Below are 14943 nucleotides of genomic sequence, written 5' to 3' on the forward strand. Positions count from 1 at the left end.
GGGAGACACAGAATCTGAAGCAGGCTCCAGGCTCTGAGCTGTCAGCACAGAGCCCGATGCGGGGCTGGAACTCACAGACTGCGAGATCATGACCTGAGCCGAAGTCACACGCCCAACCGACTGAGACACCCAGGCGCCCCTGTAGCATATCCTTTTAAATTCATGTAGAAGAGGCTCCTTTCCCATGTAGCTCTGGTCATATAATTACTGCCCATACAATGTTTTTTCATATTCTAACTTCCCTCTGACCTCATACCTACAATTTTACAGCAGAGGATTGCCTTTTCTTCAGAATATCAAGGTCATACTGGTGAATATGAGCTAATGTTATGCTGACAAAACTGGTCAGTGATATTTAACTGTCCCTATGACCCATTGATATTTTGATATCTTGGACTCTGCTTTTCATTGTCTTCACCCTCCCATGCTTGTGTGGTCAGATTTGGGAATCTTAGGGCAATTGTAGTTCTGGTTGCTCAGGCCCCTCCCTCCTTCTAACATTCTATCTTTTCATCTTACTCCCCATGGTGTATTTAATGTATGCCTCCTCCAATAGGCAAGAAAGAAAAAAGAGACAGAGAGAGAGACAAAGACAGAGAGAGAGAAAGAAAGGGAGATCTCCTTGGAAACTGAATGTGACCCCATTTGGAAAAAAGGGTCTTTTTTGGTTAATGACTGATTGCAAGATGAAATCATCTTAGATTAGGGTGGTTCCAATAACAAGTGTCCTTATAAGAGAAGACATAGTCAAGAGGAAGAAGACACAGCCACAAAGAAGGCCACCTAAAGATGGACCCAAAGATTGGAGTTATTCTGCCATGAAAATGGAATGGCTGGAGCCCCAGGAAGAAAGGAGAGGACAGTGGGGATCCTCCTGTAGAATGATTGGAGGGAAACTGAGCCTGCCAACACCCTGAATTCAGACTTCTACTCTTTAGCTCTCCGCAAGAATACATTTCTATTGTTTTAAGTCACCAAAACTGTGGTAATTTTGTTACAGCAGACCTGGGAAACAAATAAATGCCCTGAGCCTCAATTTGAATGAAATTAGCAGATTTGTATTTTCCCATGGCCAATCTTTTCATTCTTTCTTAGGATCCGTCAGCTCATCTCATGTTGTGTCATGTTTCTCTACAGTGGAGATGTCCTGCGTGAGAAAACTCTAAGTGGTTTCATTGTTTAAATTCCAGTTTCCAGATGACTGTCTTGGTTATTCCTGCTCCTCCTATTTCCTTATCTCTGTCTGCACATTTCTCCTTTGGCTTTACTCACTTTCTTAGTTCCTTAATTTTGGCACAGAAATCCACACCCCATCCAACCTCCCTATCCCCAAACACGTTTTTCTTTATTGATCTACATTAACTATTATGAAATCTGATCACTTTGTCTCTATCACTACTATATCACCATCACTGCCTCAAATCCTCCTTTTTTTTTTTAAGTTTATTTATTTATTTATTTATTTATTTATTTATTTATTTAGAGAGATAGAACAAGAAAGGAAGGGGCAGAGAAAGAGAGACAGAGAGACGGAGAATCCCAAGTAGGCCCCATATTGTCAGTGTGGAGCCCAATGCGAGGCTCAAACTCACAACCCATGAGATCATGGCCTGAGCTGAAACCACCAGTTGGATGCTTAACCAACTGAGCCACCCAGGTGCCCATGGAGTCTACTGCTTCTATCAAGGACTTTGGATTTCTACAGGAGAGGATATATCTATCTCTTTTTCCTAAGTAGTCACTTGATTGCTATAAAGAATACAGTTCCCAGTGTCCCCATGGCATCATTCCTTGTCTGCTGCTCCATGGCACACTTAAAATTTCCCTCTTTCTTTGTTTTTGCATATAAATGACTTCCAAGCTCTACTCAGAGCTTCTTGTAGCCATGACACCTATAGCCAGCCTCTCAAGTGTAGGCCCCTGTCTCTAACCTGAACCTGAACTGTCCTCGAAACATTTTATGATTTTCAAGCACTGAATTATTTAGGTTAGAGATTCGGAATTAACCGTTGGGTTGGGGTTCTGGCATCAGTATTTTTTAAAGTTCCCTGAGTGATTTTGGTGTGCAGTTCAGCAACAGCTGTTCGAACCCACCCTGCACTTAACAGTCTTTTGGGAAAAACATTGAAATGCCTATTGCATTATATTATTTTCCAGATGTGCGATATCTAAACTCAAGCCTGACATTGGAGATCTTAGTTCCACACCAATCTGATCTCCATCTATTGTGTACATAGACTCCTGTTTTTCTGCCAAACTGATTTCCTTGTATTGTTTATATCTAAGGAAAAATTACTTCCCACCTCTCCCCACCCAAACACACATACACATGCACGGGACCCATGATCTGGCAAAGGATTTTTGTGGCATATTTATGGACACGGGTCTGACAGGTATACATTTTCTACACTGAAACGTTAGACCCTGGAAATGTTTGAGAGTGGATACAAACAGTGGGGTAAAGCACTGAAAACTAACCTAGGCCCTTCCCCTAAAGCCACAATATTTGCTTGCTTGTTCATTAGCTTGACTTTTTTCTGGAGAAAGACTTTGAAGTAAATATTTATAGAAGCAACTAAGCTTGCTGAAAGAGCATCTTTGGGCCAGAGGGCATGAAGGAACAGTTCTCCCATCACTTGCCTTTATACTAAAGGAAAGAAAAACTTATTTGAGCCCTTGGCAATGTCAGTGACAGACATTTCCTAATTTGTGATCAGTATCAACACTGCTAGCTGACTGATGCAACCTGTGACAGAACCCCTCCTAATGAAGCAACTACAGGGCAGATTCTGATGAAAACTTCCTTCTCTCGCCTCTTCCCAGAAGCAGAGCTGTTTAAAATTTCACACCAATGAGAGGAAATGAAAATAAAACTGAAATACAGAATCACTTTTCATAAATCTAGCATAGGACTATTATAAAGTTGGCCCAGTTTGTCAGGGAATTTTTTATAATGAGCTCAGCAATGGAAATTTCTCCTAAGGGATAGCCATTAACCAAATCACAAGACAGACATGATCTGGCTCAGAACCAATCACAAGCCCTTGAAACTTTTATTGTTTCTCATCTAGTGTTCTTATTTATATATAAAAAAGGAAACAAAGAGGGGAGCTCAATCATTATGGCTCTATAAAGTTACATACTTTATATTATTATTTTTCCTCTGCTCAGTGTAAATATTTAACCTCAATAAGAATGTGTTAGCCTAGGGGCGCCTGGGTGGCGCAGTCGGTTAAGCGTCCGACTTCAGCCAGGTCACGATCTCGCGGTCCGTGAGTTCGAGCCCCGCGTCAGGCTCTGGGCGGATGGCTCGGAGCCTGGAGCCTGTTTCCAATTCTGTGTCTCCCTCTCTCTCTGCCCCTCCCCCGTTCATGCTCTGTCTCTCTCTGTCCCCAAAATAAATAAAAAACGTTGAAAAAAAAAATTAAAAAAAAAAAAAAAAAAGAATGTGTTAGCCTATTGGCTTTTCTTTCCTTGTGAACCAGGGACAATGGGAATATTCCCAAATCAAGTTTTACACACAGAGTGAGCACTGGAATGAGAGTTCGAAGAACTGCTTCTATTCCTTACGCTGGATTTATTAAAGTGTCTCATGCTCCACAACAATCCAGGGGGAGTGGCATCAGATCTTCACCTACTACATGTGAAAACTGGGGTCATGCAATGCTTGTGATTTATACAGAGGTACAAGATTTAGTAAGTGCAAGTCAGAGTGACTGACATGTTCTGGTTTGCCCAGGACTTTCTTGCTTTAGCCCTGAAAGCCTCACGTCTTGACAACCCTTTCAGTCCCTGGCAAATACAGATCCACAATCACCCTAGTTGCAGTCAGAGATTGCAATCTGTACACTGGGCTACAACCCTATTCTCCATAACATCCTGAAGTCATTACTTCTAATGCTCAAGTTACTTGCAGATCTGTGAGTTGTTCTCTCAACTAACAGCTCTACAGAGAGCTTTTGGGAAGAGTGAATAGATGATATCTTCATCTATATTCTTCTAATAACAATCAAAAATAAATAAGCATTAGAATAGGTATTCAATAAAAGTTCATTGAATTCCAGAGTATTCTTTAATTGTGGTTAAAGACGAATTAGGCCTACAGGGAAGGTGTAGAATTGGATCTATTAAGTCATCACAAAAGCCGCAGTATTGGACCCCTAGATTCTCACCCGAGTAGTTTGGGCCCTTATCAATGATGTAGTAGAAAAAAGATGTTAGCAGTGCTGAGTATTAGTTCAGCTTTTGACACTAAAATGACTTTGGCAAGCTACTTCCTGTGCACTTCAACCAGCTGAAATGTAAAATCAGGAAGGTGGGACCAGGTGACTTCTAAGAACTCTTACAGTCTTAGCGTAATAGGCTTTGAGCCACAAAGAGTAAACAATGTTAAGGGTTCACTGATGGGGCCCCTGGGTGGTGCAGTTGGCTAAGTGTCTGACTCCAGCTCAGGTCATGATCTCACAGTTTGTGGGTTCAAGCTCTGTATCTGTGCTGACAGCTCGGAGCCTGGAGCCTGCTTCAGATTCTGTGTCTCCCTCTTTCTTTCTCTGTCCCTCCCCCACTCACATTCTATCTCTCTTGCTCTCTCAAAAATAAACATTAAAAAAAATGAGTTAACTGATGAAACAAAATTGGATTATAAGCTGTGCCTTCAGTAGAATTCAAAAATGGGTATTGTTAGTTCTCACGGGTTTCTTCCTCTTCTCAGCAATGTCTGTGAATATCTAACTCTTCCTACCAACACCGAAAGTACCCATGGTCTTTTGTGTTCTTTCTGCACTCCTACTAGCAAGTGAAGATAAACTGATTTGCTCCCTTACTTGATCTCTAAGTTCTGTCTTTTCCTTGGTAACCCAGATTTGCTAATAAGTTTACTGGACTGATTGACAATCTATTAAAAATAACTGGCATTAAAACATTCCATTTGAACTATCCTGTGCTGTATGTAGCTGTCACTTTTCTCTTTTCATAATTCCATGTTGATTTATTTGTAACATCTTTCTCAGGTATTTATATTGCATCTCCCCTAATGACCACATAAATTAAGCAGATAAAAGAGAGAACAAATCAGCATCATGAGAAACCTATTCTGTCCTGGTCCAAGGTTCTATACTTACCAAAGGATTTGGCAGAAGAAAGCCATACTCTTCAGAAATATGAAATCTTCCTAAAGATAATAATGGTATTGTCTTCAAATTCTGACTTTGAGGTTCCATAATTTTGTCTGAAGTATTTGCACTAAAGCCAGTCCTGAGTGACAACGATTCCAAATATACCAAAGACCCAGGTTGAGGGAGCTTCAGGATGGCATCTTCTTGCTGCAATTCTGCAGTGTCTCAGCAACAGAGGAGAACCTTGGTCTGAGGTTGAATTCCAGAATGCCATAAACTTTCTCTGACACAAGGTTGAGTAAACAATTAGAGACTGCTGACTAAAACAAACAGGCAAGCAGAATCACAAAAGAAAAAAAAATATCTCCTTTCTTTTTACACACATGTAGTAAGAGAAAATTGGTTTTAAAGATTGGTTTTAAGTCCAAAGACAATTTGTTCTCCTTTGGAAAAGGGGAAATGAGCTAGTACTTTGGTTATGGCTGATTCCAAATATCCTGACAGTAATCTTGTCCAAAATGAATTTTGACAACAGGGTCTTTATCCCAAAGGAGTGAATGATTAAAACTGGAAGTGAGTCACCTTTAGACAGATATTTCAGTGGTTGGTGGTGACTGGAGATCAGAGGAAGACTCTAAATACATATCAGAACCTCAGAGGGGGTCTGAACAACATATTCTAAACAACTGCTTTGATTTACTTTAAGAAATAACATTTAATCATTTTTTGAAATCTTTAGCCACAATAAGGAGGACATATATATTTTTAACAAATGAAGTAGTGGATATTAATAAACTTAGGAGTCTGAACAGAGTATTTGATTGAACCCTCTACCTTTATCAACCATCTTTTGAGAAACTTCTACTAAAATGGGTGACTTTACCTATGAAGGAACTACTACTTTTACTGATTTTACAGAGTAGTAAACTGAGGAACACCATATAGATAACCCTGTCTATTGTCACTCCACTAATTATTGGCAGAGTGAGGACTAGAGCTGAGGTATCTTAAATTTTTTTTAACATTTTTTATTTATTTTTGAGACAGAGAATGAACGGGGGAGGGGCAGAGAGAGAGGGAGACACAGAATCGGAAGCAGGCTCCAGGCTCTGAACCATCAGCCCAGAGCCCGACGCGGGGCTCGAACTCACGGACCGCGAGATCGTGACCTGAGCTGAAGTCGGACGCTTAACCGACTGAGCCACCCAGGCGCCCCTAGAGCTGAGGTATCTTGATTTCCAAGCCATTGCTGTGTTCCCTAGATCAGGCTGCCAGACTGTCAAAAGTGCTCTTACAGTTTGTTTGTTTTTTGAGAAAGAGAGAGAGAGAGGGAGAGAAGGAGAGAGAGAGAGACAGCATGTGCACACACGTGTGCTCTCTAACAGGGGAGGGACAGAGAGAGAAGAGAACCTTTTTTTAAAAAGGTGTTTATTTATTTATTGTGAGAGAGAGAGAGAGAGAGAGGAGAAGTGCAGAAAGAGAGGGAGAGAGAATCCCAAGCACACCCCGCACTCAGGATGGAGCCTGACTGAGGGCTCAATCTCATGATCATGAGATCATGACCTGAACTGAAATCAAGAGTTGGATGCTTAACCAAGTGAACCACCAGGTGCTCCTATAGTTTGAATTTTCTTTACTATGGAGCCAGGTTATAAGTTCCAGTCCATAGATCTGCAGTATGGAAATTCTGAAGACTCTACCTTTTGTCAAATGGACCCTAAACTTAGGTCAAAAGTTGTAGACAAATTTATTTGGAAGCTAATTTATCTGAACACATCTTCTTCTTCCCTTTCTCTATGATAAATAGAAAAGCTAAGAGCAGGAAGTTCTCTGATCATTCATTGAACAGTTCCTACAAAAGGTTCAACTTTAAAAGTTGTCTTTCAAAAGTAGCCTAATTAGTCTATGTATCTGTTTTTGTGCCAATGCCATACTGTCTTGATGATTACAGCTTTGAAGTACAGGCTAAAGTCTGGGATTATGATGCCTCCAGATTTGGTTTTCTTTTTCAACATTACTTTGCCTATTCAGGGTCTTTTGTGGTTCTATACAAATTTTAGGGTTGTTTGTTCTAGCTCTGAGAAGAATGCTGGAGGCAATTTTGATTGGGATTGCACTGAATGTGTAGATTGCTTTGGGTAGTATCAACATTTTATCCATATTTATTCTTCCAATCCATGAGCATGGAAGGTTTTTCCATTTCTTTGTGTCTTTTTCAATTTCTTTCATAAGTTTTCTATAGTTTTAAGCATACAGGTCTTTTACATCTTTGGTTAGGTTTAATTCTAGGTATTTTATGGGTTTTGGTGCAATTGTAAGTGGGTCAAATAGAGAACCCAGAAATGGACCCACAAATGTACGGCCAGCTAATCTTTGACAAAACGGGAAAGAGTATCCAGTGGAATTAAGGCAGTATCTTTAGCAAATGGTGCTGTGAGAACTGTACAGCAACATGCAGAATAATGAAACTGGACCACTTTCTTACACAATATACAAAAGTAAACTCGAAATGGGTGAAAGACCTAAATGTGAAACAGGAAACCATCAAAACCCTAGGAGAAAGCAGACAACACCCTCTTTCATCTCAACCGCAGCAACTTCTTACTCAACATACCTCCAAAGGCAAGGGAAACAAAAGCAAAAATGAAGTATTGGGACCTCATCAAGATAAAAAGCTTCTGCACAGTGGAGAAAACAACAAGCAAAACTAAAAGGCAACTGACGGAATGGGAGAAGATATTTGCAAATGACGTCTCAGAAAAAGGGTTAGTATCCAAAATCTATAAAGAACTTACCAAACTCAACACCCGAAAAACAAATAATCTGGTGAATAAATGGGCATAAGACATGAATAGACACTTCCTAAGAAGACATCCAAATGGCCAACAGACACATGAAAAGATGCTCAACATCACTCATCATCAGGGAAATACAAATCAAAACCAAACTGAGATGCTACCTCACACCAGTCAGAGTGGCTAAAATTAACAACTCAGGAAACAACACATGTTGGCAAGGAATCCTCTTGCACTGTTGGGGGGCATGAAAACTGGTACAGCTACTCTGGAAAACAGTGTGGAGGTTCCTCAAAAAATTAAAAACAGAATTACCCTATGACCCAGCAATAGCCCTACTAAGAATTTACCCAACGGATACAGGAGTATTGATTCATAAGGGCACATGCATCCCAATGTTTATAGCAGCTCTATCAACAATAGCCAAATTATGGAAAGAGCCCAAATGTTCATCAACTGATGAATGGATAAAGAAGATATGGTTTATATATACAATGGAATATTACTTGGCAATGAGAAAGAGTGAAATCTTGCTATTTGCAACAATGTGGATGGAACTGGAGGGTATTATGCTAAGTGAAATAAGTCAGTCAGAGAAAGATATCATATGTTTTCACTTATATGTGGAACTCGAGAAACTTAACAGAAGACCATGGGAAAAGGGAAGGGGAATAAAATAGTTTCAAACAGAGAGGGAGGCAAACCATAAGAGATTCTTAAATACAGAGAACAGAGGGTTGAAGGGGGTGGGGGGAGGGGAAAATGGGTGATGGGTGATGAGGAGGGCACTTGTTGGGATGAGCACTGGGTCTTGTATGTAAGCGATAAATCATAGGAATCTACTCCCGAAACCAAGAGCACACTACGTACACTGTATGCTAGCTAACTTGATGATAAATTTTATTTAGAAAAAAAAATTTTTAAGTATCCTTATTGATTTATGCTCCATCTGACACCTGAGAGCCATTTTCAGTTATCTACTTTCCCTCAACCCAATATTCAACCAGTCTTGACATTCAGTTTCCTACACCTTCTAAATGCAATTTCTCAAACTTTATACCTTTGGTCATCTTGTTTTCTCCTACAGTTTCAGATGAACAGATGGCCCAGTTATTTTTGTTTATGCTAGTCATGTTATTTTTCATCCATTGCCTCTATACCATCTCAAGAATTTACTATAACATTATAAAAGCATAGAATAATAAAATATCAGAACTGAAAGGAACATTATAGGATAAAAGATCTAGTTCAACACCCTCATTAAATATGTGAAAAGCTTGACATTTATGGGAGTGAAATGACTTATCAACTGTCATCAACAATCCATTCTTGCACGGGAGAATTGGACTGGAATTCTGACTAGCTGCCTCTCAGCCCAGAATGTCCCACTGTGAAATCAGCTAGGCCTACCTGAGTATGAATCTCTATCACCTACCCATTATGTGGCTTTTTAACAGGTGGCTTAAAATTCTGAGGCTCTGTTTCCACATCTGCAGAAAATAGTAATATTTATCCAAGAGACATTTTGGAATAAATAAATGAGAAACCAGAAATGAAACATTTATCAGACAACAGTAAATGCTATTTTTCTCATGCTTTTTTCACCTCATTCTGGAAATCCTTTTTAAAAACCTTTTCCTGGTTTTCTTTGCTATCATTCTGATTATATCCTTTCCTGTTCCAATCTCTGACTCCATTTTTTATATCAGCCCTGATATACAATTTGTACATATTCTCTACTTCAGTGTGCTTATGTATTTCCATCGGATCTTAACCATCAATTCTATATGCCCAGGTTCCCAAATCTGCATATTGTGGGGGGCCGGGCCCTGGTGCCAGGCTGAGACCAGGTCGAGCGATGTTCCCTGTTGACTCAGCCAACCCGGTGGTTCCCCCTCCCATTCATGTGGGAGGCCGGCCCGGTGCCAGGCTGAGACCGGGTGGAGCAACATTCCCTGTTGATTTAGCCAACCCTGTGGTTCCCCCTCCCATTCCCCCACTTTCAAGGGCGTACAAAAGCCTTGTCAAGCCTGAGAAAGTTAATTCCTGAAGCCTGTGGTCTGCAGGTGTTGGCAGTAATGCTACCTCCCTTTTTCTACCCCGAGTCAGATAGAAACAAACATGGGAATTGTGTTTTGCTAGCAATCTTATCAACAAGGTCTTGTTGTGACCCGTTTAGAAAATTCACAAGAAACACAGAACTAAATGTTTTAGTTGGCAGTGATTATGTGAAACCTGATTATTCTTAGAATGACCTGATCCATAAGAGTCTTATATTATAAAAGATTGTGTACAGCAACAATAAAGTCATCACTTGGGCCATCAGCCCAGGGGACCCTCCTGTTCCCAAACTTTCTCTTCTCTCTTTTTTCTTGCATTCCCCTACCCTCAGGACCCTGACTTCGGTGTTTGTCGCGCTGGTCGCGACACATATTGTCTTGAATTTTCTGGATCCTAGGGTTTAGACCTATGGTACTTGTGGGTCAGTGAACCTTTCAGGCTCGACCATAAAACCTTGTAAGAGCTCCTCACTTTAAATTAAAGTTCAAATTTTCTTGACCTGGCATCCAACGATACCCATTGCCTGACCCCTTAGCTCCTCACCTTTCTAGCTGTGCAATGTTCTACAATCACCTTGGATTTCTTTCACATCCCATTTCATGTTCTTCCTGGTTTGATAGTTACTAACACATTTATCTGATCTTTTCTGTTAGATTATAAGCTTCTTGAAGAATTCATACCCAACTCTGCATTTTCCCTTATCAGAATGTGTCCAGTATCTGGTGCTCAAGAAGTGTTTATTAAACAAGTGATCTCTCAGAGTGTCATGGTAGACCCCATATGTTTATAACCAGGGTCTCGATGCCTGGTAGATGTTCATACTGGTCTCTGTTGCAACACTGCAGGCCTCACCCCTGTTTTCCTTTGCCCTAAGGAACATAGTGGCCACACACCCCAGTAAGATCTGCCTTGCATCTTTCTTATTTACTAAGAGGAAGTCCGTGAAACATCATTGTGCCCCGGAATTTCCTCTCCTAAGACAAAGATTTGTAGTTTCAACATCCTGGGTTCTGTAATTAGCTTTCCTGTGAATTATGGTCGTGTGCAACAAGGATTCTGCTCTTAGACTGGGTATTAGAGCTTTTTGGAAATGGAACAAGGGGTATTCAGAAAAGAAAGAAAAACATTCACAATTTAAAATTTTAAGATATAATTTATATGTTTAATGGTGGCAATTTCAGATATAATGAGTCTCAATTTCAAAATAATAAAGTCCAAAATCTGAATTGTCAAAAACAATCAACCCAAATAGTGCTGGTACACTGAGACTATTCCTGTAAAGCTCATTAATCCCTTCTTTGTAAATTCAATGGGACTTTTCCTTCCTTTCTAATGTTTATTTATTTATTTTGAGAGAGAGAGAGCTAGCAGGAGAGTGGCAGAAAGGAAGGGAGACAAAATTTTAAGCAGGCTCTGCACCATCAGTATGGAGCCTGAGGTGGGGTTCGAGATCATGACCTAAGCTGAAACAAGAGTAGGTTGCTTAACTGACTGAGCCACCCAGGCACCCCTCATTCCTTTCTGATGAACAATGGAGCAATCTGACATTTTGCCACCCTTTTCTTCCTCTTCCTCTTCCTCTTTCTCTTCCCCTTTCCCTTCTTCCTCTCCTCCCCTTCCTCCTCCTCCTTGCCTCCTCTTCCTTTTTCTCCTCCTCCTCCTCCTTCTTCTTTTCTCTTTCTTTTTTTTTTTTTAAACTCTCGTCTCTTCTTGATATTTGCTATGGCATCCATTCCTTCTTGTTTGATTGTACCTAAAAATAATAAGAAAGAAAAGAAGTTAATACTCACTGATTTTTCTTGTGTGCCAAGTCTTATGGTAAGCATCTTCCATGGGTTATCTCATTTAATCCTCACAATAGCGCTGTGAGTTGGTACTATTATTCCCGTAATTCAATTCAACAAACTGAAGCTTATAAAACTTAAGTAAAAGCCTAAGGTCATACTTTTTGTAAATGGTAGAGTCAGGACTGGAGCACAGACAGCCTGAATTTAAAGTTACTGATGCTAGGGGAGGTGGAGGGAAAAAAATTAAAAATAAATAAATGATAGGGGAGGTGTGGTTGGCTCAGTTGGTTAAGCATTTAACTCTTGATTTTGGCTCGGGTCACAATCTCATGGTTTGTGGGATCAAGTGCTGCATCAGGCTCTGCTCTAACAGTGCAGAGCCTGCTTGGAATTCTCTCTCTTTCCTCTATCTCTACCTCTCCCCATGCTGGTGTGCTCTCTTTCCAAAAATAAATTTAAAAGATAAGCCTTTAAAATAATAAAATAAGGTAAGATAAAATAAAATAAAATAAAATAAAATAAAATAAAATAAAATAAACTCACCACTCTGGGTAATTTCATCCATTCAAAGACTTTGAGTATCATCTCTACATTGATGCTTTTCAACATTTTGTTTCCAGTTGGATCTCTTCTGTCATCTACTAGATGTCTTCACTTTAATGTTCTATAGAAGCTTCATATGAAATATCTTAACACATCAAATATATCCTAGATACCTTTCATTAAGGTGGGGGAACAGGCTTTTAAATCCTCCAGCAACTAGCTCAAGGTCTTGAGCAGAGAGCCCACTACCTAATGACAGATCCAAGCTGTACTTGTCAATTTATTCTCTTGTAATAAGAACAAAGCTCATCTTGTTCATCTATTCCATATCTAGGTGAATGGTATCCCTCAGAACCAGCCATATAATGTTAGGGGCAAGTGAAGGATGAAAAGGTAAGGACCCTTGTCCAAAATTATCAGAATTTCAAGATGCTGACAGTAGATATTAAGCCAATCATTAAGCCTTTTTATATGCAAGACCTTATGTGACTGCACAGGTTGAATGCACATGAAGCTGGCCCTGGTACTTCTGTGGCCGCAGTTGACCAGCTGGAGACCTGGAAGTCATCTATTATATCCAAAAGAACATCAGTCTTGCCAGTCCTACTGCCTTAATATTTCTCATGTTTCCCTTTATCACCAATCCTGCTGCCATCGTTTTTGATTCCTTACTATTTAGTATTAGAATATTATAGCATAATCTCTAATGGTCTCTCTGCCTCAAATCTAATCCCATAAGACTTTCCTATCATTTGAGACTTGAATTACTTTTATAACCTCTAAATTCATTGCGTTGTTTTTATCATGACCCCACCATAATATTCTACAGATACAATATTTATTTCCAACTACTACCCAAATCATTTAAATATTTATTTGTTATGGGAATCACTTCACTTAAATATTATTCAAATATGCAAATATGATAAAGTCATTTTTCTGCTAAAAATATTTCCCTTGGTTTTCAAGATTAATCGAAACTACTTCATTGCATGGTCTTTGAAAATGATGATGGTTTAGCTTCACCAACCTATCACCCTTATTTTTTTATGCTTCAGCCATATTGAACTATATGTACTTCCTCAAATAGACCATGCTTATGTCACTGTTCTTTGTACACTCTTCTTTGTACGCTTTTTCTGAAATTTCCAAACTTTCGTTCATTTGCATAAATATTAATGACCCTTTAAAACTCATCTCACCCCAATGTTTATAGCAGAACTGTTGACAATAGCCAAAGTATGGAAAGAGTCCAAATGTCCATTGACTGATGGATGGATAAAGAAGATGTGGTATATATATACAATGGAATATTATTCAGCAATCAAAGAGAATGAATTTTGCCATTAGCAACGACGTGGATGGACCTAGTGTATTATGCTGAGCAAAATAAGTTAAAGAAAGACAAATATCATATGATTTCACTCATATGTGGAATTTAAGAAACAAAACAGATTAACATGGAATAAGGGAAGCAAAAATAAGATAAAAACAGAGAGGGAGAGAAACCATAAGAGAATCTTAAATACAGAGAACAAACTGAGGGTTGCTGACAGAGTGTTGGGTAGGGGGATGGGCTAGGTGGGCAATGGGCATTGGGGAGGGCACTTGTTGGGATGAGCACTGGGCATTGAATGTAGGTTATGAATCACCGTATTCTATTCCTGAAATCATTACTACACTATATGTTAACTAACTTAGATTTAAATGAAACATGAATTTAAAAAATTAAAAAATAAAACTCATCTCACATATTACCTTATCTTAAAAGGTTTATTCTTACCACAACTCCTTTTAGAATTATCTCCCTTCCCTATTTAGCCCATTCTCCCTCTGCTGTCCACTAGTCTGGGTTATGGACTATAGCTGTCTGCTCTTATACTCTCCATTTATTTTTATATAGCTTCCATCCCATTGTGTTGAATTAATTCGTCTATTTCCTCACTAGTGAGCTTCAAGTAAAGTTGGTTTCCTTAACCTTTCCATCTCTACTATCTAGTTTAAGGACTAGCATACCACGTTTGCCTATTAAATTGTTATCTAATAGATGAGTAATTAGGGTAGAAATTGTGATGCTTTTAGGGTTAGGTCTAACACCATTAATAAAATAATGCTTGAGTCAATATAGCATTTATGTATTTCTTCTCTTAGTAGCCAATATTTTAAATGTGTTGCTAAGTGCTATGATGTAAGAATGAAAAAGTCATGGATCCTATCTATAGAGAACTGATAAACTAGCAGCTGAAATAAGACAGAGAGAGAGAGGGAGGGAGGGAGGGAGAGAGGGAGAGAATAACTATATAAGAGCAAAAGTGTCATGTTCTAAAAGAGAGTTTTTAAAATCTATGGGAATAGAGTTGAAAGAAACTCCCCTACAAGTTAATCCTTCAGTCTGGGTTTGGGCAATGGCCTATAATAGTGGTTCTCAAACAGAAATGGATATGTGGGAGGTGGTTGTATCAGCATAATCATTGGCTCTCTTCACAATGTTCACAAGGTTTTGATCATCTTTGGAAAATTAGAGGGCCTGGTATGTACATTCTTCAAAAGACATTCTCTTCAAAAGACAGGTTATTCTGCGATTGTCCTTTCCTCACCCATCTTGCCTCCAACATTTTTGAAAATCAGCACAAAATAAGAAAA

The 14943-nt window shown here is 39.3% G+C and overlaps 1 protein-coding gene across 1 annotated transcript in view; it reads right to left on the reverse strand.

The window, feature by feature from the left end:
- The window catches only part of IDO2 (indoleamine 2,3-dioxygenase 2), a 63099-nt gene extending 57487 nt beyond the window's left edge, over window positions 1-5612 (reverse strand). The window contains exon 1 of the mRNA XM_086702943.1: window positions 5121-5612. Coding sequence (XP_086559069.1) covers window positions 5121-5219 — 99 coding nt within the window. The 5' untranslated portion in view covers window positions 5220-5612. The remainder of the gene's footprint in view (window positions 1-5120) is intronic.
- Window positions 5613-14943: the final 9331 nt, after the last annotated feature.

Source organism: Puma concolor, chromosome B1 (genome assembly GCF_028749965.1).
Source record: "Puma concolor isolate L17-30 chromosome B1, mPumCon1.1.hap2, whole genome shotgun sequence".
NCBI classification, from domain to species: Eukaryota; Metazoa; Chordata; class Mammalia; order Carnivora; family Felidae; genus Puma; species Puma concolor.